The sequence below is a fragment of the Hesperophylax consimilis genome, chromosome 26 (assembly GCF_061612785.1).
Source record: "Hesperophylax consimilis isolate HC1 chromosome 26, BYU_Hcon_1.0, whole genome shotgun sequence".
NCBI lineage: Eukaryota > Metazoa > Arthropoda > Insecta > Trichoptera > Limnephilidae > Hesperophylax > Hesperophylax consimilis.
In genome coordinates this window covers 14,974,320-15,001,304 of record NC_142861.1, presented here as the reverse complement: position 1 = coordinate 15,001,304, position 26,985 = coordinate 14,974,320, and the positions used below count along the sequence as shown (strand labels likewise).

Here is a 26,985-nt window from a genome sequence, read left to right as displayed (position 1 = left end):
AAAACAAAAACAAATCTTAGTTTCTCAGCAGTTAAAATTATTCATAAATTTACAAATAAAATAATGAATGAACACACATAGCGTAAATGTTGCGTCAGTACCGTTTATACACTGGTGCTAATATTTGCGGAAGATTGCAGTACTAACACTAGTTTATCCTTAATTTTATTATAATAATTATTATTAGCAAATAATAATAGTAAATTGTGTTTACTTTGTTTTGTGAATTCACTGCAGGGTCAAAGTCAAATTAAAAACAAAAATGCAACCTCTAAATCACCCCGGAGACGATCGATGTCAATAATTGTCAATGTGTTTACCTGATTGATATTTGCAATTGAAGTGCGATTGGCGGAGCTTTACTGACCCGTTAGAAACGGTGACCGGATAAATCATCAAAATGATAATTCATCACATCTTTAAAAAGTTATATAAAGTCATGGAAAGTGATGAAACAAAAAAATTATTGAAATTAATTAAATACTTCGTTTTTACCACTTTTATTGTTTATTACCAACATGTTTCATGAGCAACGCTCACTTCTTCAGGGTTTTTTAATAATACTAATTATAAATAATAGACATAGACAATGGTGTCAATAGAGAAATAATAGACATAGACAATGGTGTCATTAAAAAATAATAGACATAGACAATGACAAAACAAGAAAAGATAAAACGGATAGGGGAAAAGAGAGACAATATGGAACAATTTACAAAGGGAATAGGTTTAATATTGGGTCATTTAAAAATAATTTTTGATTGTTAATAATATTCAATTTTGCATTCACACTCTTTCTAATCTCTAAAATTTCTTTAAAAAAAAATTATTAACTGGGTTATGTAGGTTAGGTTTAAATTTATTTATTTTTTCTCGTTTCTAATGACTTTATATCACTTTAGATGTGTTGAATTGTCACTGTGTTGAGTTATCATGGAACCGTTAGAAACATACGTTTTAAATACAAATGTGAATGTGTCATTTTTTTTTGCAAATTGGGTCAAATGTCATTGTGATTTGATATTTATATTGTAGATAGATAGAGATTTGATGACAACAAGCAATGAAGTTCACTTGAAGTACGCGGAATTATTGTTACTGCTTATTTGACCAATTTCCGGTATGTTGTTTAGACGTAGCGTGAATTTCGTCGTCGTTTTCCTCGTCGTCCTGCACCACGACTCCATTTGCAAAAAATATGGCACATTCACATTATGTCATTACTTTTGCCCCACCTTTTACATTTATTTAAATTTCGATTTTGTTTTCTTGATTGAATGAGTAAATTAATGAATGATTGAATGAAATGTAATCTTGGAAATGGAAATTAACCCACTTCCCGACATCCGATCGAACTGAAAGTCAGCAGATAGACTCGTTGTAGATGACATCGCATTATAACATTGTTTAAAGAAAAAATAGATTATTATAGTAAAACAAATGTTTTACGGGTAGATCTTCTTGGATGTTAGGTTAGGTTACCAGTTACTAAGTGACTATTGTTCACAGAACTACTAGTCACTTAGTAACTGGTAACTAGACAATGGCGTAGAACCGTGATTATTTGCCAATAAGCATAGACATATGAATATTAGTAGACCTGCCCTAAGTGATTAAAAGCGTATTATCCCCACTCCCCATACCGGTTCCATTGGAGCCGGCTGGGCTCGCGTATGGCCTCAAGTGAAATTTGAAAACGTGACGTCATCATTCTTGTGCGAACTATGGTCGAGGCATCATCGGTTCATTTTACGAAATAAAACGGCAAAATGTTGACTTGTACTATGAAAACTTGTAAAAATAGATGTGAAAAAGAGAATAAACCCAATTGTCGTATTACATTCCATATATAAGCATTATTTTACTTTATTTTAAGCATATTCACATCGTATAATATGAATCAGTTGTTACTATCACATCGAGAAACGTCTGGACGCGAAACACAAAGCTGGTTGGTTGCTGGGAAGTAAATTATGAACATTTATAAAAGTGTCTTAACTAAATACTTAAACGAAATATTCGACTCTGAAAAGAGAACCGAATTTTTTTGCCGAATTTGGACTTCGCAAATTTGTTCATAACGTGGCGAGTAATTTGCGCTCCCATGTAAAAATGTCTATTCATTCAAAAGCAGATTTTACTTTTAAGAAGTAAATGGTGATATTATAATGCGAGATGCCTATTTACTGTCAGATTGATTTATTGACGAATCACAGTCAGCTTCACTCCCTTCGTTCTTCAACAGTTGATTTTACCCCTCGCCATTATCTTCTCGTCTATTAATTCCTATGTCTGTGCCAATAAGACATTTTGTCAATAAGAATTTTTAATTTGTGTTTATTTTTAATGACAGGGGTTGCAAACTATATTTTTTAATTGTTCGTATGGAGCGATCGTGTTATTGCACTTGGAATGCCGACGTAAAATGGCAATCGCCCATCGTATGCCCGGCTGACACTATTTTCGTAATAAAATAATGTTTTTTTTTTTTAATTGTACCGTGTTAATGTATTTATAAAAAAAATATTTGTCTTGTGTAGTTTCCCCGTAATAACCGGGGATGATATTTGGAGAAATGTTTATTTTTCTCTAATTGTTATATTGAAGATTTACGAGTTTTATTATATTTTCCAGCTAAATAAGAAAATAAGTAACATGAGGCAAGTATATTTTAATTGATCAGTGTAAGACCATCATTCACAATTGAAATGTTGCTCGAAATGAATGTGAAGATGGCCGTGTTTGTTGACCAGATCTGAATAGCCAGGTACTTCCCCACCTTCCTCTGCCCCTTCTCCTTCCCCTACCCACCACCTTCAACCTCATAACATACCACAATTGGGGATGTCATGGTCTCACTGGCTCCTGACGGTTGGGAACAGTTGGGAATTTTGAAAACTGGAATTATGACATTTGAGATGTAATTTTGCGATTCGCTTTTTCACAGATATAATTTCAATTATATATAATTCAAGTGATGAAACGACAAGCTAGAATGATATTAGAAGCATTATCTCTTTGACAAGCGAATAAAATATATTTTATTATGCTAGGAGCATTTTTTAAGGTTCAAAGTACCATAAAATCTAGACATGGGCGTTGAGCTACTAGAAAATCCACTGTGGTTTTCTTGGCATACGAGAGATTAATAGATATTATTATTGTTTCTTTCCAGGAACCTTCAGCCTTTCGTGCTGGCATACCTGATAGCATACTTCAACCCGGATAGCACACAGTCCGAGAGCGACGGTTACTTCCACGGGGTCACCACCAACCTGGTGGCGTTACTCTCCATGCTGCTTATCCACCACACTGGGCTCGGGGAGATGAGGATCGGGATGCGCCTGCGTGTGGCGTGCTGCTCCCTGGTCTACAGAAAGGTACCTAGAATATAATGAACTATATATATGGAACGAAGCAACGCTTACATTTGCTTATGTTCCTTTCCTGTAATTCGTGGCTCGGTTCGCAAAAGAATACGTACCATTCATTGATGTATTATACTAGATTAGCCCTGTCTAGTTAAATTCATTTTAAAAATAACGCCACGTAGCGTATGTCACAAATATGGAGATGAACTTAACAACCCAACTCTGTTTAAACTCCTTGTACAAGCGTTCGAACTCGTAAGCGAAACCATGGAGAATTTGTTGTCAGAGGTGTTGTAATATGGACATAATTCAAATTTAAATATTTGGAACTGGGTTATTTTTGTGATTGAAAAAATGAACCTGCCCACCACAGCTGAGAAGCAAAATAGCTTACTCTAGACCAACAAAAGGTAAACGCAATGCATAGTGCCCATTTCGCATTGCGACACAATGCGTGGGCCCTTTCATAAATGTGCACGTGAACCAAACCAAAATTGTGTTGGGGTTATTTTTAAATGAATATGCCGTGTCTAGTCTAATTTAGTCTATGCTACCATTAGATTAGTTGGAGGTGCTCATCACAGATGGCACTTGTAGCGGTAGTGTAGAACAGCCGCTAATGTCATGTCCCGCTCTGTTGGGAACAAGGCACAGATACCTGCGAAGGCACATTGTAGAACCAAGAGACATTTGGAGGAGGCCCACCACTTCCCCGCTGTTTAGTATTGAAACAGTTTTTTGGATAATACCTAACATTTTTCGCATCATATACTATCCATCTCCTTCCCTAAAAACAGCCTTACCCACATTGGAGAAATTCTGAAGATTTATGTCGTATACAGATTTATGTGTAAATTGTCGCAAGTCAGTCGAATTCGTGTCGTATAACAAGAAGGTGGCACACAGTGGGCTGAAAATCGCCTTTCATAGACATAGAGACTTGAATTTTCAAGGGTATTTTTTTGGCTAGAAATGGATTCTGCTGATCATTACTATGCTATAAAATTTCATATGAAGCAATTGCGTGTACAAATGAAGGAGTTATCATTTTTTCAAGAAAAAATTGTATGGCGCTGACATTAAAAATGAGGCTATCTCTGGAATTATAAGGTTGGCCATTCTATCCTAACACACAGATATACTACTATTTATTTGTATTTTTTTGACATACTTCGTATTGTGGCGCAACTTGTGATTTTTGTTTTAAAAATCACAAGTTGCGCCACAATGATTTTAGGCTTGCAGTGTAAATAAAATATTGTCAACTAGACAAAGCATACTCATATGTAAAGCATTTAAGCATTAAAATGAATCGTCAACATAAAAAAGTTTTTTTTTCAACTTGAGGATTTTAAAAAAAAAAATCGCAAGTTGCGCCACAATATGAAGTATGTCAAAAAAATACAAATAAATAATAGTATATCTGTGTGTAAGGATACGTATGTGTAAGGATTAATGTCAGTGCCATACAAATTTTTCTAAATTCAGCCGTTGTAAAACCAAGGATCATGCACGCAGCCCTGGTCTGGTGGAGGAGAACAACACTGAAAACAGTGATGGTCACACTCAATCACATACAGGGACTTGCATGCAGAAGCATCACAGGAGCCATGAGAACCACTCCAATACTAGCCATGGGAGTGCTGCTGAACCTACCCCCACTAAACATAGAAATAGAGGGGGCGGCGATGGCGGCAGCCTACAGGTTACATTGCAATGGCCAATGGAGAGGAGAGTTGCCCAGAAACAGTCACACGGAGATAGGAATAAGACTGAGGGCAATTAGTCCGACGGCTGGGATGAAGCAGGACGGCAAACAAGCCGAATACTTCTTCGGACAGCTGTTTAAAGTGACGTACCCCACAAGGGAGGAATGGGACACGGTCCCAGGTCCAAACTCCAAACAGGAACTAATCTGGTTCACAGACGGGTCCAAGATGGAGGAAGGAACAGGGGCCGGGGTCTGTCTACAGGGATCTAAGAGGGAACTCAGTATACCTCTAGGAATGCACTGCACTGTGTTTCAAGCTGAGATGAAAGCCATCTTAGCCTGCGCACAGGAGAATATGAGTATCGGGTACAGAAATAAGAACATAAACATATGTTTGGATAGCCAGGCGGCCTTAATGGCACTGGAAAGTAACCGATGCGACTCCAGACTGGTGATGGAATGCAGGACTATCCTTATAGAACTGGCGACCATCAATAAAGTAACCCTGCTCTGGGTACCAGGACATAAAGGTATTGAGGGCAACGAGCGGGCTAGCAGCTTGCCACACCAAACTACATATCAAGAGGTGGGTCAAATCCCAACACTGGAAGGAATGGAAGAAGGCACCCGGAATGAGGCAATCTAAAGTACTCATAAACGGACCGGACCCTAACCGAACCAGGCAACTACTCGATATGGACAGAAACTCACTGAGGGAACTGGTAGGACTATTAACGGGACACTGCCATCTCAGGAGACACATGCAACTGTTGGGAGTGGAAAACACCAACATCTGTAGGAAATGTGAAGAGGAGGAAGAGACTCCAATTCACCTATGGTGCCAATGTCCCGCTCTGCTGGGAATAAGGCTCAGATACCTGGGAAGACACAGTGTGGAACCAGAAGACATCGCCACATATCCAATGACAGCCCTGGTGAACTTCATAAAAGGGACCGGGTTACTGGCAAGGGAATGAGGTAAAATGGGAGATAGTACAATGGGCCTATGGCCTAAGTGCTCGCGGGAAACGTAAGTAAACCGCCTCCGACTTAAAAAAAAAATATATATATATAACTCAATGAGATGATGTGACATTATTTAAAAAAAATATTAATTTCATACTATTTTGGCTAAATACATTTATTTGTCTTTGAATGACACCTTTTTTTCAACATTCCCAAGTGTCAATAACACTTATCTTTCCGTCATCATGGTACCAACACTTGCAGCACCCACTTTTTTATTGTAGTATACTATTTTTTGAAGAAATAAATCTTTCGCTTAGCGAATTTATTCAAGGTGTGTTACAAGAGCAGATTATAAACCTTTTTAACATTGTTAATCTCGTAAAAGTTATTGTTCTACTTCCTTTGTGCCTATTATTTACCATTTACCACTCGACTGTTGGTTGCTGATAACATTGTTTGTGAATATCACATTTAAGTTGTTTATTTAAACAAAAAACATTAGAAGTCATTAAAACTTAGATTCTAGGACTTGTAGATTGGGAGAGAAACTCAATTCTGTGAGCTCTCTTTAGAAGAAATTTTTTAATATATTTATTCAAACGCCATATAATTGCTTTTTCAATACAGTGATAATCGAATTTTTTATTTATTTTTATATTAACTCCACACATGAGGCCCTGAAGAAAATAATTTCCCTCAGGGCCTATGTCATCTTTGGGGATGCTGTGTGGAGGGTCTTTTTGTGGAGAGGAAGGAGTGAACATGGGTCTTGAAGAGTCCCAAGTTGTAGGAGGGAGGAAACACAGAGGCCGGCAGTTCGTTCCACAGCCGAGCTGTTGAAGCGTACAGTGTACAGTGGTAAACAGGATAATAATAGCAATAAATTAAAAAACAATTATGTGTAAACAAAAACACTATTGCAAGTGATGCAGTTATTAATATAAGTGCTGTAAGACAATGCATAATTCAAAAGAAATATATACCAGTGTAACAATAGTTGAACTACTTTATATGTACTAGGTTTCTATAAGACCTGTCATAAGTCGAAGAGTGAGGTGAGGTGAGGTGAGTTATTGTTACCCACAAAATTAATTGTACTTGCAATAGCTGAGTAGGCATCGCAACTTGGTTTCAACAATTCAGGGCTGACAGCGATTCAATGATACTTATAAATAAGAAAAATAATTTTTAATAAAATAATACATATGTTAGTTGACACTATAAGATACCAAGGAGCCATGCAGAAGAATATTATCATTCCTGACATTGATTATTGTGTTTAAGGTTTGATATTATAGCCTTCTTATAACTATATTTATTTATTTTACGCCTATTAAGGCTTTTATATACATATATAACAATATTTAAGAAATTATACTCGTAAATAGTGCAGGAAATGATTGTTTAAAACACATATACAGGGTGTATTGGCAAGTACCCGACAAACTTTAACCAGCTATTCCTCAGCACATTTGGAGTAAAAAATGTTATGGGCGCTTGGCTGTCCGGTAACATTTTTTTTCCATTAAAAACAAAAAATAAATAAAAAATCCACACTCCGTCACTGTCATTTGCATTGTTTCTCGTGTTCTCACACTTGCTAATAACAGCTGTTATTAGCAAGTTTGTCAAAAAGTGTCCTCGCTCTTTCGTACACACTAAATAATAATAGTTAAAAATGAGAGGAATGGTGCCGTGCCATTTCGTTGTGATTGTAAAAGCGCGCCAAAGTAGGTACGTACGTACATTATTCAACGAAACTCGAACAAAATATTGCCAGACGGGTTTTCAAACTTTGACAAAGGATAAAACATTGGTGGCATGTGGTGAAAATGTGAATAATAATTTTTTTATTAAAAAAAAATGTTACTGGACAGCAAAGTGTCCATAACATTTTTAACTCCAAATGTGCTAAGGAATAGCTGGTTAAAGTTTGTCGGGTACGTGCCGATACACCCTGTATAAAAAAAAATATTGTTGAATTTGATCCACACAGTAGGTACAAAATATAAATATAAAATATCCAAAATATTTTTTTTTTGTTTCAGCCGACAAAATACTGTTAACGTGCAAAATACTGTAATACTGTCAATTTAAATAGCTTTATCAAAATATTCCCCTATTTGATGAAAAAAATTCAATAAGGTATTTATTTATGTATTACACGCCCTAGTGGGCTTTTCTTTAAAAAAAATACAAGCATTTTGTATCAGAGTAAACACTTAAAAATTAATACAATAAAGAAGAATGTAAACATAAAGGCAAAAATGAATCCTCACGCATATAATTGAATTTAAAAGATTCAACAAAACAAAATATGTAGTAGAAGCGGAGAAGTTATATGGGTACATAGGTCTATTTGTGTCTAGAAGAATAAAAGTGATAGAATATACAACATTTATACTGATATATTTGTTTCCGATCTGAAAGAAATTGATGTACTAAATATATCAACAACATCGGAGTATTTGTTTCCTAGCTGTTGAATCCGTCGCATAGGAGTGTGATATTGGGACGTTGACATAGAATTGCTACAATAATATGGTAGGTACTGTCTTTTAACCGACCTGCTTGGAGTATGAAAAGAGATTACATATAATAAATCAGGGGTATCAAACATTGAATTAATGATTTTATACAAACAGGTTAAATCGGAAATGATTCTACGTGCAGTTGAACACATCTACTACTTTTGAGAAAACATTGCCAACTGCATGCAACCCAGGTAGGGTTGCCATCCGTCCCGATATATCGGGACTGTCACCTTTATTGAGCTATCTGTCCCGACGTCCCGACAAAAGCCTTAAATGTCCCGATTGAAATTACGCAATGCAATGAAACAACAGTTTTGATTCCAAGATTTGAAGAGGAAGCTGTAGCATTTTATAATACAGCTTCCGAGTATCTGAAAAAGTGGTCTGTTTCGTTTTATAAATATGAAGTGTTCGATTGGATGACACTATCTGAAATCCCAGAATGGGGAAAATCGAAAACACTATTTTATACCTGAATAGTAATGGTGTAAAGATTTTCAGCGATAATCTCTTTGAGCAACATAATTATCTTAAGAGCTTTCTAGAGGCTAAGCTTGGTTCGGAAGAATGGAATTCGATCGATTCGGTTGCAGAGAAGTGGCTTTACTTTTTCAAAGAAACGAAAATCTGGAAAGAAAATGCCTTCTTTTGAAATTATGCGAGTATTTATTTTCTATTCCTGCTCACAACGCCACAGTAGAAAGAGTTTTCTCATTAATGTCGGCCCAGTGGACTCATGAACGAAATCGCCTGCTCCCAGAGACTGTGGAGTCGATTTTACAGTGTCAAGTCAATTATAACATGACTTGTACAGAGTTCTACAATTATGTTAAGAGGTACCCAGAATTGTTGAGAAAAGCGAAATCTTCTGAAAAGTATGGCCAGCCAAGTACTTCTGCTAGTACCAATTAAAGTAACCTATAAAACAAACATATTTACTTACTTATTATAAAATAAAGAAATTGTTTAAGTTTTACGAAATTTTTATTTGCTCCATCCTGAAACGTCCCGACGAGACCCTGACCGAATATGGCAACCCTAAACCCAGGTATAAGCGAGTATCTACATAAATGTATCTGATTACGAAACAAGGCTCAAGCCATTTTAAGTAATGAAAAGTAATATTATTTGGTGCCAAACACTAATGAATATGTGAATTTGAGTAATCTGAAAGTATGTCACATATTGTATGCTGATGATGCTGTGCTGATTGCTAACAGTATGGAAGATCTAGTCCAGTGATTCCCAAAGTGGTCTATATCGACCCCCAGGGGTCTATGACAACCTGCAAGGGGTCTACGTCAGCGAAAAAAAAAATTGGGGGTCCATGAAATGAAAATGGGGGTCCACGATAGTGGATCTCAACAAACACTGATAGTACCTATTTACTTACACTTGACCGACACTAAAGGTGAATCAATATTTCATGTTTTGAAGGATTACTTCATTGAAAAAGCAATCCTTTTATCAAATATAATGTCAGTAGCTACAGATGGAGCACCTGCCATGGTTGGACGTTATCGTGGATTTATAAGCTATTTAAAACAAAATGTGCCAGGGGTGTTAGCAATACATTGTGTCATCCATCGACAACATTTAGTTGCTAAAAATTTGAGTGTTAGATTACATGAATCTCTTCAATTAGTCATTGATGCAGTAAACCGAATCCGAAGCAACGCGTTGAATACGCGGTTATTTGCGCAGTTGTGTGAAGAAAATGACGAACACTTTCATCAATTACTCCTTCACACTGAAGTACGCTGGCTGTCGAAAGGCTTATGTTTGACTAGATTTTTTGCACTTTTTGAGACTATTTTTGAATTTCTGGATACTAAAGATGAAATTTTAAAAGATAATTTAATGAAGTGGAAAACAGACATCGCCTATTTAACAGATTTGTTTACAAAATTTAATATGGTTAATTTGCAGTTACAAGGCGACATTCTAAATTTGATTAAAACAAAGTCCATCTTATCAGCGTTTCTTGTCAGAGTTAAACTAATGAATCAAAATATTGGACGGGGCGAATTTTCCCAGTTCCCCAATTTGTTACATACAAACTGCCAGGAAGACGACGTTTCATCCTACGTTCAACATTTAAATGCCCTCTATTCAGATTTTGAAACTAGGTTTGAGGATGTTTTGACTATGGTAATACCACCGTGGATAATTAACCCATATGGTGACATAGAAGAAACTAATGTCATAAAACAAGAGGAACTGACTGAAATAAGTACAAACGAAGAACTTAAGGTTCAGTTTAAGCACGGATATCAGCACTTCTGGCTGCAAAAAAACATACCCGTTACTTATCCCGTATTATGGAATATAGCGAGGAAATTTTTCATTTCCTCTCCATCGTAATACCTAGTGGAACGGGGGTTCAGCGCCGTTACCAATCTCCTAACGAAAAAAAGAAACAGACTGGACATCATTAGCCGAGGAGACTTAAGATTAAACCTTACAAAATTGACGCCAAATGTTGATAATTTATTATTAAAGCATCAGATTCATCCTTCCCACTAAAAACATTTACTTATTGCTTAGTTTATTTTATGTTACGTTTATTTTATATAACACATACAAAATTTTATTTTGAGTAGTTTTAATTTAAATTCAATTAATAAATGTATAAAACTGAACATGTGTTTTTACTTTAAGTTTTTAACACTAAACTTCACTACAGTTAGAAATTTACAAAAATTCAATATCAGGTAAGTAGGGGGTCTACCAAAAACAGAAAAACACGGCAAGGGGTCTACGACACAAAAAAGTTTGGGAACCTCTGATCTAGTCTCTCGTGTCTACGATGAACTAAGTATGTATGAAGAATGAGTTAATGATGAATGTAAGTAAGTCTAAAGTCATGGTGTTTGAAAGAGAGAGTACAAAAACAGTGTGCAATATAGTTGTGAATGAGGAATACTTGGAGCAGGTGGATGAGTTTGTGTATTTAGGAAGTATGTTTATGAGAGATGGGAAGGCTTTCAGAGATATTTTTTTTATTTTTTTTTTTTTTTATTAAATATCAAAAATAATATACAAAAATCAAAAAGTCCCAATAAACTACTTTAAAGTAGTTTGTCATTGGGTGCTTTTAACTTAAACAGATTATATCAAATGTATACATTCATATCATGAGAGGTGTAATACAATAAAAATAAAAACAAAAAACAATTAAAGCGTATGCAGTTAGAAATAGTTTGTATTAGAGTCTAGTACAAACTATTTCTTTCAGCTAGCCAATTTTTCAACAAAAAATTTCTTTTTATATTTGTACATTTTTTGATTTCTGCAGGTAACATATTTAAACAATTTGGTATCATGTAGTGTAGCGTTCTTTTTCCATATTTGTTTACATGCTTTGGTACGATTAGTCCTTCATTTAATGTAAATCGAGTATTGTAAGTGTGTTCCAGTCTATTTATGTAGATAGGGCTATTTATGTGCTGAAAAATTATTTTATACCACATAATTGCTCTTACCGAGAGGATTTTCAGATTTTGATAAAGGTGTGGAACATTATGCCTTTGTTCATATAAACTTTTATGAGCTAATAATTTAACAAGAGAATTTTGAACTGCTTGAACATGATTTATATTTGTTTTAGAGGAAAATCCCCAAGCTGTAATTCCATACCTTATGATAGATTCAGCTAGTGATAAATAAATTATTCGAAGTGTGCATATTGGAACATAAAATTTTAATTTATATAATCTACTAATAATAGATCTCAGTCGTTCACAGACTTTATTTATCTGTAAATCCCATTTGAAAAAACAATCAATAATAACACCTAAATAAACATATTTTTTAACCAGTTCAATATTTTCACATGTACACAACGCAGGGATACCAACATGTAGGCAATCTGAATTGTGTGTTTTAATTTCGGGTATAATAGTATTTACCTTGGCATTTGGTGAAGGGTAAGTGCAGGCTCCATTGCAAGGAATGCAAATATTACTGAGCTATGCATTCCGGAAAATACTGGTCTAAGGCAGTCAACCCTTAGATCAGAGACATCATCTGCAATTGGAAGGTTGAAAAAGCCTAAGCGAAATCCGAACACTAAGTTTGGTGATCGTGCATTCGGAGTATCCGGCCCTAAGACTTGGAATAAACTTCCTATGGAATTGAGATGTATAACCAGCCCAACAGAATTTATATCCAAACTAAAAACCCACTTTTTCAGACACTCATTTCCATAAATCTGTCATTCTATCCAAATATTTATTTTTTTTAAATTTTTTTATATTGTAATAGTTAGATTATCTAGCGATTCCGTTCATTCAATGTTGCTATTGACTTGCCTACCAATGGACAATGGACAATATCAGCAGGAACATAACAAGTCAATCGGTTTAATTGTTGGCAGATGAATCATCTAAATGCGTTTAACATTGACGATTGATTTTATTAATTAATTTCATTCATTTAACATATATATCCAGCTAACAATAAAAACACCCTAATTTAATAGAACTTCCTTCTTCTTCTGGCGTTAGTAAGATTAGATTGTTAATATTAATTTTAGTTGTAAGTTGCTAAATATGTAAATACTCGTATATATGTCGTTAAGATAGTAGTTATAGGCCTTAGTCGTAAGTCACTAGATATAAGTCTTAGAGATAAGTCAGTAATTCTAGTATTAACTATTTAAGAAATAAATTTGTACAGCGCCCTTGAGGTGATTTCTCACGAAAACGGCGCTAGGTATATAAATTAGCCTAATATTATTATTATTATTATTATTATAATAATATATTACCAATTATCTTACGAAATTTCAGGGAATCCCCCTTGTGTTTACGCTGAGTTTTTGTATTATTGCAGATTGTATTTTTATTGGGATTTTCCAGTTGATATCTGTTATTTATGTTTTCTATAGAAAAATATGTCATCAAATATATTAACTTCAGTTGTGTTTATGTGTCTGTCATGCTTAACTCTGGTTCAATGAACTCTAGAACTTGCCCGAGGAATACATGGCACGATCAAGTGAATTAGTTACTTGAGTCCGGCCGTATCAAAAATCAGAATAATAGGAGAGTATGTATGGGACAATGTATGAATGTGAATGGAGCAAGGCATTTGGCGGTCTGTTCTTTCTGCCTACCCCGTTGTGATGTTTAGTTGGTGAATTAGAACTCGAATTTGCTTTGAATTTAAGTGTAATTTTAAAAATTCGAACTGTATGCTTAAAGAATTTAGACAAATGATAAAGTACCTATCTATAATCTTTAATATAATATTTTTTACTGAAAACTATTTTAATTGCCATTTACAAAATTGTCTCTGGTTTATCGAGATTTCCAACTATCCCGTGAATTTGAATGGGTATTAATAGACAACTAGAAGCAAACCAAAACGGATGATATGAATTATTGGTAATCGGATCAATTTGGATGGCTACTCGAATTCTGAATCCAGAGTCAAGGATCTTAACTACTCTGCCACTGAGGTCATTGTCAACAGGAATGTACGATAATTGACATTCCATTGTGAATATATATATTTATAATTGCATTCATTATCTTAAATTGTATGAATTGAGCAATAATTATTTTAATTTATACTATGAAGTGTTGTGCAATAATTAATAAGTGATTTATAATTTATTGTTGGTAAAATGAGTGTTTCTGCTCGGGGAATTACCTGGAATTTTAATTACATGTCTACATGCTCTGTGGTCTGCTTCAATGAAGATAATGACTCACATCTCCCTCATCATTTTATTTTCTATGTGAATTCCGCACAAGTCTCAATTGCTCCCAACCATCTGGAGCCAGTGAGACTACGGCATCCCTAATTGGGATATGTTGTGGGGAGGGGAAGAGGAAGGCGGGGGAGTCATATCTGGTCACCAAACACGGCTAAAGCCATTTCAAGCAATGTTTTAATTCTGATTGGTGGTCTTGCGCCAGGGGGATACTCAGAATATTGTGGTCTGTGCAAGCGTAACAATGATTTGTTACACCATTAAATGTGGTGCAATTACCAATTCAGTGTTGTCATAAATAAAAACGTTTCGAGGTTAACTAACTAACCATCACACCGTTTTTTCTGAAGAGGTAGGCAGAGAGGACGGACCGCCAAACAACTTGGTCTTGGTAAACACTTCTTGCCTCATACTCTTCTATTATTCTGACTCTTGACATGGCCCGACTCGAGTATCTGATTCACTTGATCGTGCCATGTCTTCCTCGGGCGTCCCCGACTTCTGCTACCATTCGCATTTGCATCATATATCCTCCTTACACTCCTATCTTTGCTCATTCGCTCTACATGCCCAATTCATCTAATCTACTAATTACGCTAACATCAGCCTTGCACTCTTTTCGGATCTCCACATTCCTCACACGATCATACATGGTTTTACCACACATACGCCTCAGGGATCACATTTCAACATTTCGGGGTTAAACCCAAATTACAATAAACAGAATTTCCCCGACTACCGAGAGGGAATTTGATAAGTAAATTATCAAAGATAATATATGTACTCGTATTCTAATTATCAATAAAGGTCAAGTTAGTAAGAAACTATACAGGGTGTATCGGCACTAACCCGACAAACTTTAACCAGCTATTCCTTAGCACATTTGGAGTAAAAAATGTTATGGGCACTTTGCTGTCCGGTAGCATTTTTTTTTCAATAAAAACAACTACATCACTGTCATTGGCATTGCGTTTCGTGTTAAACAGCTGTTATAAGCAAGTATGTCAAAAAGCGTCTTCGCTCTTTCGCACACACTAAATAATAATAGTTAAAAATAAGACGAATGGTGCCGTGCCATTTCGTTGTGATTGTAAAAGTGCACCAATATAGGTACACACGTGCATTATTCAACGGAATTCGAATGAAATATTTGCCAGATGGGTTTTCAAACTTTGACAAAGGATAAAACAGTGGTGACATGTGGTGAAAATATGAATAATAAAATTTTTATTAAAAAAAAACGTTACCGGACAGCAAAGTGCACATAAGATTTTTACTCCAAATATGCTAAGAAATAGCTGGTTAAAGTTTGTCGGTTACGTGCCCTTACACCCTGTATATAAATTAATGTTTGTTTGTCCCCTATACACTCTAAAATACTGGACTGATTTTGAAATATGTGCATATTAGTGCAACATTGGTGCTTATTTGCATATGTGCTTAAAACAGACCGGGTCAATGACGTTACAATGTCATCTGAAGAAAAGTGAAGTTAGCAACAAAACGCGAAATGCGCAAATGACCATGTTTTTAAGGTTTGGAACAAAGTGGCGCTAGTGTAAAAAATCTTGCATGAATATTAATGAGTAAATATTTTAACCTGAGCAGTATATGGCCCTTTTCCTAATATAATCTTTTTATGTAAGACTGTATATGTAGACTTCGACTGAGTAGGTTTGTAGCGTCGAGAAAAATCTAAATTAAATAATTAATAATAAACCGCTCGACCTACTTAGTACCTACTCCCGAATTATGTACCTGCAGTCCAAACCGCAACGTAAACAGAACAACCTACGTACTTCAAACACCTACTTGTCTACCAGGTGACAATACGTCACGAGCCGTCTTACACATACGAGAACTCGCCAGAAGGAACGAGTCTGCCGCCTATGCATAATTGCCGCGCTATCGAAGGTTCCTGAAACATACAGTCTGTGCGAGTGCCTAGGATTTAGTTGCCATCCACCTACCTACTGCCGCCGTCGGCCGTGTAGTATAAATATGCCCGACGCAGCGAGTCAGTCAGTCATCATTCCGCCGTCAGTCTACAAGGATCAACGAGTGTTAACCCGCGCTAATCTTATTAGCGCGAAGGACATATACCCGGCTTCGCCCGTACCATCATGGACTCTATCGGGACATCATCGTAGTGCCTTGTCCAGATCGCCGTTCCTGGCAAGCACTACTCGGATTACAAGCGCCCTGGTTCCAGCGTCTCTGACCAGCGCTTCTTCCATGCCACCATGACCACCACGAGGACACGCAGCATCCTCACTGGTCACGCCGTTCCCGCTCAACCACCTACAAGGTCCGTCGCACCTTCGGCCGTCTCGTCAGCACTGGAGTGCCTGAAGACCTACGTTCTTCGCCAGTGCCTGACCTTCATCGAGTCCCGGTCACCAGCGCCCGGCGTCGACTCACCGACCCGCGCCTGACCAGCACATCACCGCAGCATCCGGTGTATTCTTCTGTCCAGCGTCAACTCTCGTTACGGCTACACTGACTCACCAATAAACACATGTGACCTTCACAACTTTCTTTCATTTCGTGCCTCACCACCTGATCCCCAAAGGTTTTTGTAATTTTATGTACCGATTTGTACATTAACATTTTTATACCCGTATTGTTCATCTGTAAGAACCCAATATAAATATATAAATAAAAACCGTAAAATACATATTTAATTGTCCATATAATTCCAGATTCTCCGCCTCAACCGCGCCTCCCTGGGAAAGACTGCCACTGGCCACGTGGTAAACCTGATGTCCAACGATGTGAATCGCTTCGACGTGGCGGCCTCCTTCATCCACTACCTGTGGATCATGCCTTTGCAGATACCTCTTGCCGCGTACCTCATGTGGCGTAGTGTAGAAGTGGCAGCCTTCATCGGGATTGCTGTGCTGGTGCTTCAGGCTGTCTTTTTGCAAGGTAAACAACATAACCAACCTGTAACAGACCTGTGTCCTGGTCCTACCTTATCCCCTACTTAATAATAATAATGCATGGATCATTCCTGTAGCACCGTTTACGTGAGAAAATCACCTCAAAGGAGCTTTATGGGAGCTCCACTGTCTGTGGCAGTTACCGGGAGTTTCACCCTAGTTGCAGATAGAGAATTACCGAAGTGGATAATTATTGTTGTAGTTCGAAACAATAAATGTAAAGTTTCTCCTTACCGTTTGATTATGAAGGGTGATCGGGCCAATAACTAACCGACGTTGGAGCTCTCCAGAAGCATCTAAACCATTTTTAACAGGTCAGTAGCGTGTTTAATGTAGATGATTTTTTCTCCTTCTTTTTTTCTAATCATAATTTTTGAATCTTTGTACCACACATAATTATATCCCCTTTCTTTCGCCTTTGATTTTGTTCTCCATAGAAGGTCTTTGTAATGAGGACTGAGAATTTCGCTGATGTAGATTTGTTGACTTTCTGGATCCTGCGCGGTGGCTGAGCTCAAAAGTTTCCTGTTTGTAAGAAGTTGGTGTCTCTTTTGTCTATTGTTTAGTTTAATATGTATTTTTGGGGGGACTCCCGGTCGTTTATCAGGTATCCTCCTCACTTCCACTATATCTTCTCCTTTTATGTCCACTCCTGCAATTGAAGCCACCCGTTTTATAGCATCAGAGGGCTGCTCGTCATTTTTTGGAATGAGGCCGGCAAACTCCAGTGAATCTTCTAGTGATCTTTGATCAACTTCCGCCAATCTGACTTCCAGACACTTTATTTGTTTGTCTTTTTCGACGAGTGTATTCCTTAGTGACTCTACTTCGGAAACCAATTTAGTGATGGTTTCCATTTTAGCAATTAGATCGTCATATTGACGGCTGATGAAATCTCTCCAGTGTTTACTCTCTAAGTTTTCATCGTCAATTTTTTTAATAATTGCCGATTTAAAAGCTTCCAGTTTTGTTACCATTTTTTTTTCCATTTTCTCCATAAGTATGTCAATTTGTGAAGATACATCTGTAGCCAAGCTCGTTGTCGCGGGCATTTGTCCTTTGCTTCGAAGGTTTTTGTCGGCAGACATTTCTTGTTTTTGTGCTCTTTGTAGTAGGAAAGGTTGGAAACTGGCTCTACTACTCTATGTGGATTCGCTGCGTTATCTGTGTTGTTATTGTGGCTGAGTGACGTTTGTTTTGGAATGTCAGCATGAAGTGTTAGGACACTATAAACTCACAGATCACTCTGGTTTCGTGCTACCATTTGAATAACGGATCACTTGTAAGGTATTTTTTTTAGTTCGGTTTAAGTTTTGGCACTGTTATCAATAAAAAAATTGTGGATAGAACTTCAACTGTACTTTTCGATGTGTGTCCATAGACAATGAGAAGTTATTAGTTATAATTGACATTATAACTAATAACTTCTCATTAGTGACTTACAACTATACATATTTTGCTGAGTGGGTATTAATATACAATACGACTACACAATATCACTTACAACTAGGGAATGCAATCCCGGTATACCGGGATCCCGAAATACCGAGATCCCGCAGACATTTTGCGGGACTAATCTCGGTCGAAAATTTTGCCGGATCCCGCTGGACTGGCGGGATTACAGAGAAGCTTCTACAACTGCATCGACGTCCAGTTCTTCCACATCGGCTCATTGTGAACCTCAACCATCAACAAATAAAATCACTGACCATTTTTCAAGCGAAAACAATACCGTCGAAAAGAGGGTATCACGAATGGTGTCTAAAGATGGTTTACCATTCCGAGTTTTCTGTACCTCGTCGGATTTGCGAGATCTTTTTAAAGCCGGGGGTTTTAACTTACCAACATCGTCTAATTCTATCAAATTAATGGTTATGAATTACGGCAAGACACTAAAAATGATGGTTATTCAAGATCTTTTAGCTGAAAGAGAGCAACTACAGATTTACCCTCACTTACTCTGAATTACTTCGAGTCCGGTGGATTAAAAGGCACAAACCTTCAATTCACTTACAATGCGCTAATGACTATTGTGCCGACCAGCGTGGAAGCTGAAGGAGCTTTTTCAGCCGCTGGCTACCTTGTGTCCAATATCAGAAGCCGTTTATCAGATGACACTATTAATACTTTAACTTTTTTACGAAGCTATTTCCAAAATAATGTTTAATGAAACTTATGATGCTCATTGTACAAGAATATTGTTTATCGTGTGAACGTTATTATTTAAATTTAAGTTTCAGTTCAATTTCAGTTTCAGTGCCGGCAATCCGGGCGTTTATTTTATTTTCATTTGTGTACATAGATTTCTTTTACCCACCTCACTAGACAAAGTCTGTTCCTAGGCGGGTATGTTATGTAAATTTATGTCTTATCTTATTCTTTGCCAATTTATGACTTAAACTTTACCTATGTCTAACTAAAGGTATACCTATTAATAAATCATTTAAAATGTCCCAAAGAACTTGTTTTATTATAGGTATAAATTTAAAAGTCTAAAAACAAGGTTGGTAGATCGAGGTATTAGGTCTTTATTATACTATTGATTAGATATTTAAGTCCACTCTGCTGGATCCCGCAAATACCTGGATCCAGCGGGACTAAGATTGTTCAGTCACGCAAATACCTGGATTGACATTTTCTTGCGGGATTGCATTCCCTACTTACAACTATGACTTAAAACTAGAGACTAAATAGGTTACACTGTTAGTCTTACAATGATACTATAATCTTATAGTTACAATGATAGCTTGGAAAACTCTGACACGTAAACTTGGAAAGTTCTGGCACCCATATTCAACATGCTACCTTTAAAGCTACAGTAGGTAGTCAAAAACTGCGCACGGACAACAATTTTCAATTCATTCAAGCATGGGGCCAGCATAAAAACAACATGTTGCGAAAATTGCTGTGAGCCCGTTAACATACTTAATTACATAAATGTATTGTTACAAAGCCCGTGCTGTCGGTGGTAAGATATAAAGTATTTACCCTTTCAGACCGTGTGTATATTTGAAAATACATAGATTTCTGAATTTTTTTCTTCACAATATTAGAACGAATAAAAATTGACAGTTGTCGTTTTCCAATTGCTGGTATTTGCACGTTATTAATTCTTTTTATATTTTGATAGATGATTTGTATTTAATCTCTACGTAATTTTTCCCCCCCAATTTTTTTGTGACATAATTTTTGAAGGCATTTTAATTTTTATGTAATTTTTTTTTATTGGATAAAATGTAATATTTTTCAAATACAGAGTAGGATAAACATTTTATATAAAACACCCCCCCTGAGAGCTAAAGATCTTTCAAGTAAGTAATTTTCAAGTAGCAATAACTTCTAAACAAACATAAAACACCATAAATTATCAAATAACTCTTCCAATTGTCGTCAAGCTTCAAATATGTTCTACCACTGCCAGTTTTAATTCATGTCTGAAAGGGTTAAAACATTGAAGTGGGTTATAAAGGAAAAAAATAAATAGATTTAAAACATTAAAGTAGGTAATAAAGGAGAAAGATAAATTGATTTAAAACATTAAAGAAGGTATTAAAGGAGAAAGATAATTCGATTTAAAACATTAAAGTAGGAAATAAAAGTGAAAGATAAATTGATTTAAAACATTAAAGTAGGTAATAAAGGAGAAAGACAATTGATTTAAAACATTAAAGTAGGTAATAAAAAATAAAGATAAATCGATTTAAAACTTGTTTCACAGGTTATCTGAGCAGGTACCAGACCATTATGCGCAAGAAGATTGCCATGCGTACAGACGAGCGTGTCAAGCTGATGAGCGAGATTGTGGCCGGGGTGCAGGTCATTAAGATGTACGCATGGGAGAAACCATTTGAGATGCTGGTGGCGCTTTCCAGAAGGTTAGTTTCAAAATCATTAATATGTATTCTATTTTAGGGCTGTGATCACGCCTCTATACGAAGGTCATGCATTGATTGTGGAAACCATGCGGGATATTCGAAGGCTTAAATCCAAACGACGTATCTACAAAATAATATGAATAATTCTAGATCTTTAAGTCAAATAACGTTACTTACAATAAAAAACAAACCGATAATTCGAGGGCTTAACCGATTCAGTGCCAATCACTTCCTTGGCCTTAATGGTAACAAAAGCCACTGACATTAGTGTTTACCCGTGGCGTGCGTGCCCCCGAATTTTGAGTTTTAAATTATGCTCCATTGCTAGAGCGTCCCTTAAATCCGAGTTCTAGGTAAGTCTGACAAATTTCTTCGATTGGTCGAAACAATTATTGAATTATTGGTATTCTTTTCTCCACTCGAGCGATTGGTGTCATATACAGGGTTTTCCAATAAGAGGTGTTATTTTGAATAGCCCGCTATTTCGGTAGATGTTACTTTTGAAACTGTCATTTTTTGACATTTGACAAGTAAAAACTACGCCATTAATAAAAATGGAACGATACACGCTTCAACAACGCATTTAAATTATTAAAATTCACTTGAGTGAATCAAATGCAAATCATCTTGAGTGATGAGGCCCATTTCCACCTCGGTGGCTTCGTCAACAAGCAAAATTGTCGCATCTGGGGCTCGGAAAACCCAAGAGTTATTGTTGAAAAGTCTCTCTATCCTCAACGTGTGACTGTTTGGTGCGGTTTATGGTCCGGCGGAGTCATTGGACCTTACTTTTTCGAAAATGAGGCTGAGCAACAGTTACGGTGAATGGATCGCTATCAAGAGATGATTAATGATTTTTTATGGCCGTAATTGTATGGTATTGATCTGGACAACGTTTACTTTCAACAAGACGGCGCTACGTGCCACACAAGCAACGAAACCATTGATCTTTTACGATTGAATATCAAAATAACACCTCTTATTGGAAAACCCTGTATATACATTTACCATAATTATTTAATTAATACCATTCCTCAAAATATTATTATGGAAACATATGTAACTGTATACTGCGCTTTAAAGCCAATGAATCCACCCAGATTTTACCGTTTATCCCATATTTTTAAGTTTATAACATTTTTGCAAACTTCGTTAGAGAATCGAAAATCACTAAAGTGGTTAAGAATAACGTTGTCTGACTACCTTCAGTACTTTCGTCACTTTTGTATAGCTTGCAATGTTTTCTGTGTATTTCAAATGCACTATATACATCTTATTTTTTAATTTTACGTAAAAACAAATACTGTTTTAGAAACTAGATAAAATTATCTTTCCGGGGTATGCATTTAAAATAAATATTATTATTTCTAAATAATAAAATTTTAATATCAAACATGAAAACACATTTTTATTCAACTTTTTACTCCAATCATAGAAAAATTGAGAGAACTTAATATTTCGAAAACATGTTTGTTTTATTTGGGGAATTTATAAGAAAACTGTACCTTGCTTTTATCACGTTCATATAATAAAAAAATAAGAAATAATTATAAAAGTTAAACCGATTGTTATGATAGCGGCGCGAAATATGAATTATTAATTTTGGCTATTTTAAGAATTTTATTAAGGCGATGCACTACGTCGTGTAATATTTTAAATTGAGCCACTATCAATAAAAACCCTTACGTAGATGGCGATAAGGTTTAAATTCCCGCTTAACACCATCCGACTGTTTTGATATATGCAAGAAAAAAACATGGCCCAAAAGTGTCTTTTATTTTATTTTGTGGATTGTCAAGCATAAATATTTAATTTTTTTTCAATAATTTTATAAATAACTTAATTTGCCACATTATACAATAAAATCATAACCGAAAATGGGTTCGTAAGTAGGAGATTTTGAACTTTAAAGCAGTTTTCATAGGCCTTATACATTATTTTTTTCTGGGCTTATAAAAAGACTTATCTAAAAAATACTCGATCATTTCAAAGGCCAAGATGTATTCTACTCGCAGTATTTAATTAAAGCATCTGAAACATTTGTAGGCGACCAAATTTTTAAACCAAAAACAAATGATTTTGCATTACTACATATGGCATCGCCTTAAATAAAACTGAGGTCTCAACAAAACACTTTGAACTTTAATGTGATAGATTGACGATGGGCGCTGATATCTTAATTAGCATGCGGTTGGAATAATATGTACCCCAAAATTGAGGTTCCCACCTTATTTGATTCCACCTTATTGACACTTGTCACATGAGAACGGGTCGCTTCTACGATTCGTTCTTAAGTTCAACAGCTCGGCTGTGGAACGAACTGCCGGCCTCTGTGTTTCCTCCCTCCTACAACATGGGACTCTTCAAGACCCATGTTCACTCCTTCCTCTCCACAAAAAGACCCTCCACACAGCATCCCCAAAGATGACATAGGCCCTGAGGGAAATTATTTTCTTCAGGGCCTCCTGTGTGGAGTAAATATATTAAAAAAAAAAAAAAAAAATTATCATACACTCAGTCTCTACAATACTCTACAGCTAAACGCCATCTATGGGTAACCTAATTGACTATTCTAGTGCCATCTACGAGTAAGCTCTTACACTAATATCAAGGATAGTAATAATAATAAGTGTTTTATTTATTATCTTTTGTTTTTGTAACAAATATATATAATGATATCCTCACTGGGATCTCCCATGCTGAGGATTTCATTTACATATGATTAAAATTTAGTAGTACAGATAATATAAAGTAATTATAAGTACATTGAAGAGTGTTCTGAAATAATAAATAAATAAATAAAAAAAAGTGTTAACAGTATATGTATGAATCATATAAGCTACGCGGACGATATGCTCCTCCTAGCTCCGTCGATCAAGGGATTAAGATTACTGCTAAACACTTGTGAAGAATGTGGAAAACAGCATAATATGATGTACAACCCGAAGAAGACGGAATTGATTGCATTCCACCACGGAAAAAGTCAAGATACAAGTAAGATGCTCCCCGTATACCTTAACGAGGCAAAAATAAATACATGTTCGAACTTGAAATACTTGGGGCACATTATTCATCAAGACCTATCAGACGATGGCATGGATCGACAAAGGAGAAGCCTAAGCATAGTGTCTAATATGATTGCCCGCAGATTTTGCAAATGCAGCAATACCGTTAAAAAAATACTGTTCAACGCATTCTGTACTGGCCTGTATACGTCATGGTGTCACTACCAAATTTGCTCGATGGAACGACTCCGAATTCAATATAATGACGCCTGTAGAATCATATTTGGATACCGAAGATACAGCAGCGCATCGACAATGTTCACGGAACTAGAACTGAATGGATTTGCTGGCCTGATGAGACACCGGGTCACTGGAGCCAGGATGCGGCTAATGGCCTCCGCCAACGCGATGGTGACCGTAGCCTACCAGCACCAAGTGCCACTCCAGAGTGAGCGCTGGCCCCAAGCGCACTCAAGACCACACCCTGCATAGTTGTCCTTATTTGTTAATTTATTATCTATTATACAAAAAAAATGTATATCTATATGGGACGTGTGGGATTGCACTAACCTCCCCACATTCTGGAATAAAATTATTATTATTTTTATTATATTACAAGGTGTGTTTTTGTTCAGTTAAGTGGTTTTGGTTTCAGTCTGTATTTGGTGTCAGTATATTTTCTGTTTCTGATCTCCCTGTGTTTTGTATACAGCTTTTTATTTGAGATTTAAATGTTTAAATATTGTTGTGAGTTTTGAATAAGAGTGGGATTTTGTTGTAGAGTTTAGTATCATAGGAAGCTTTTTTGCCCAAATGTTTTGTATGTTATAGTTACTTGTTGGATATGTTTTTGACCCTGAGATCTAGTGTTTAATATCTAGTCTAAAATATGGTTATTACTTTAATCTTAATTTGGTCTTTTCCATAATTATATATGGTGTCCTGAAAGTCTAGTGCAAACAGAAAACTGATGAATCTATATCACATTTGGAATCTATGTTGTGGCATAACTTTTTTTGATTTGGGCTTTCGTTTTCGAGTAAATCGAGTCCCCTAAGATGGAAATTAAAAAAAAAAAACTGTAGCTAGGTGGTTAATATAAGCTGTTTTAAAATGTGTCAAAGTGAAGTCCTGGCTCCAAAAGATTTTTAACCTTAAAACTTGGTTTCTTAATATTGTATAACTTGTATTATATTATTATATAACAATGGTTTAAACACAGGTGTCCAGTTTTAGGCAAAATTGATTTATATACTTAGCTTAAAACGTTCATCTTTGTATGTACATATTCTCCTGGCACTCCGGCCTTCGTTCATGCGTTTCACATGTCCAAACCATTTATGGGTCCTTTTCTTAATCTTGTTCACTGTGCTTTCTTCAGCCTTATTCCAGATTTTCACATCTGTAACACTGTCAAACGTGGTTTGACGTCTTAAGAATCTCATTTCTACAGGATTTAATCTTTACTGCTTCTTAGTCTAATGAATTAGTATTATTTCAGAATCGAAATGAAACTGATTGGCAAGACAGCTTACATCCGCGGCTTCTCGCTGGCACTGATGGTGTTCATGGAGCGCGCGTCGCTGTACGCCACCATCGTGGCATTTGTGCTGGCGGGCAACACACTGCGCGGCGACGTGGTGTTCTCCATCGCGCAGTACTACAACATGCTGCAGCTGACCGTCTCCATCATGTTCCCGTTTGCGCTCTCCACGTACGGGGAGGCGCGCATCTCCGTCAAGCGTCTAGAGGTCAGTAATGTTGCTACCATAGATAATAGAAGCAAGGGGAGATGCGACAAAGAAATGTGACGACCGTCACCGAGCTACGTACAACTGAATCGCACAGACTCTCAAAGCAGCGGAGCCAATGAAAGATATGCATTTGGTCTGAAGGTAGAAATAAAGCTGGGGCGCCGCTAGGATAGGTGAACAATGTTAGCAACACTTCAATCACAATTTTAATACAATTTTAAAGATAATATTGATGATCAGTGTAAGAAAACAAGTAGAACTAAAAAGCATGTTTTGAACGAGCCACTTTTCGACATTTTACTAAAATGACAAAGTTCCCCAAAATACATGAATTGTGTCAAATTTTTGCTGAAAAGGAATAACAATTGTCAAGTTGAAATGGAATTTTCAATATTAATTGGAAAAATATATGATGGTCTTTAGTCCAGTAGTGGTTACAGTTTGTTCATTAATGTATTGATCCTTAATTTCCAGGAGTTCATGGTGCTGGAGGAGAAAGTGACCAAGGCAAAGATAATCTCGCACCAAAACGGATCGGAGAAGAAGCCACTGCCGGTGTTGTCGGACGTGTGTCTGACCAAGGCCCGGGCCAGCTGGGCCGCCGACTCCATCGTGGACACCCTGAGAGACATCTCACTGAAGGTGCAGCCGGGAACATTCTGTGCCATTGTTGGACCAGTAGGCGCAGGGAAGGTAAGAGATTCATCATCGTCATGATTTGGCCTCCTCCATAAATAAATGCTTTCCACTTTGTTTGCCTCCAGTCCTCAGTTCCTTCCGTCCTGCTCCAATCCTCTTCCTCGCAGTCAGTCCAACTTTTCCTCAGTCTGCCTCTTTGTTATTTATTTTAATGAAATCCTTAAAAAAAATGAGTTATGTCATTTTTACTGTCAAACCTTAAAGTCTTCAATTTTTGGTGTCAAACTTAACCTCAAATCTGAATTCCCTTACAAAACTCTCTCAGTAATCTGCCACTGATTACCGCCGTTACATATTATCACAGACAACCTGAAAGACATTGAGGATGTGGAAAGACAAAGATGAGCGATATCCGTTAGAGCAGGTATGCTGTGAAGGCGTTTTCACTTTTGCATTACAAACG

The 26,985-nt window shown here is 36.5% G+C and overlaps 1 protein-coding gene across 1 annotated transcript in view; it reads left to right on the top strand.

Annotated features, from left to right (window-relative positions):
* The window catches only part of LOC149411169 (ATP-binding cassette sub-family C member 4-like), a 169,030-nt gene that overhangs the window by 99,818 nt on the left and 42,227 nt on the right, over positions 1 to 26,985 (top strand). Inside the window, exons 4-8 of the mRNA XM_089647596.1 lie at positions 3,176 to 3,380; positions 17,010 to 17,235; positions 20,968 to 21,124; positions 25,631 to 25,880; positions 26,358 to 26,576. Coding sequence (XP_089503722.1) covers positions 3,176 to 3,380; positions 17,010 to 17,235; positions 20,968 to 21,124; positions 25,631 to 25,880; positions 26,358 to 26,576 — 1,057 coding nt within the window. The remainder of the gene's footprint in view (positions 1 to 3,175; positions 3,381 to 17,009; positions 17,236 to 20,967; positions 21,125 to 25,630; positions 25,881 to 26,357; positions 26,577 to 26,985) is intronic.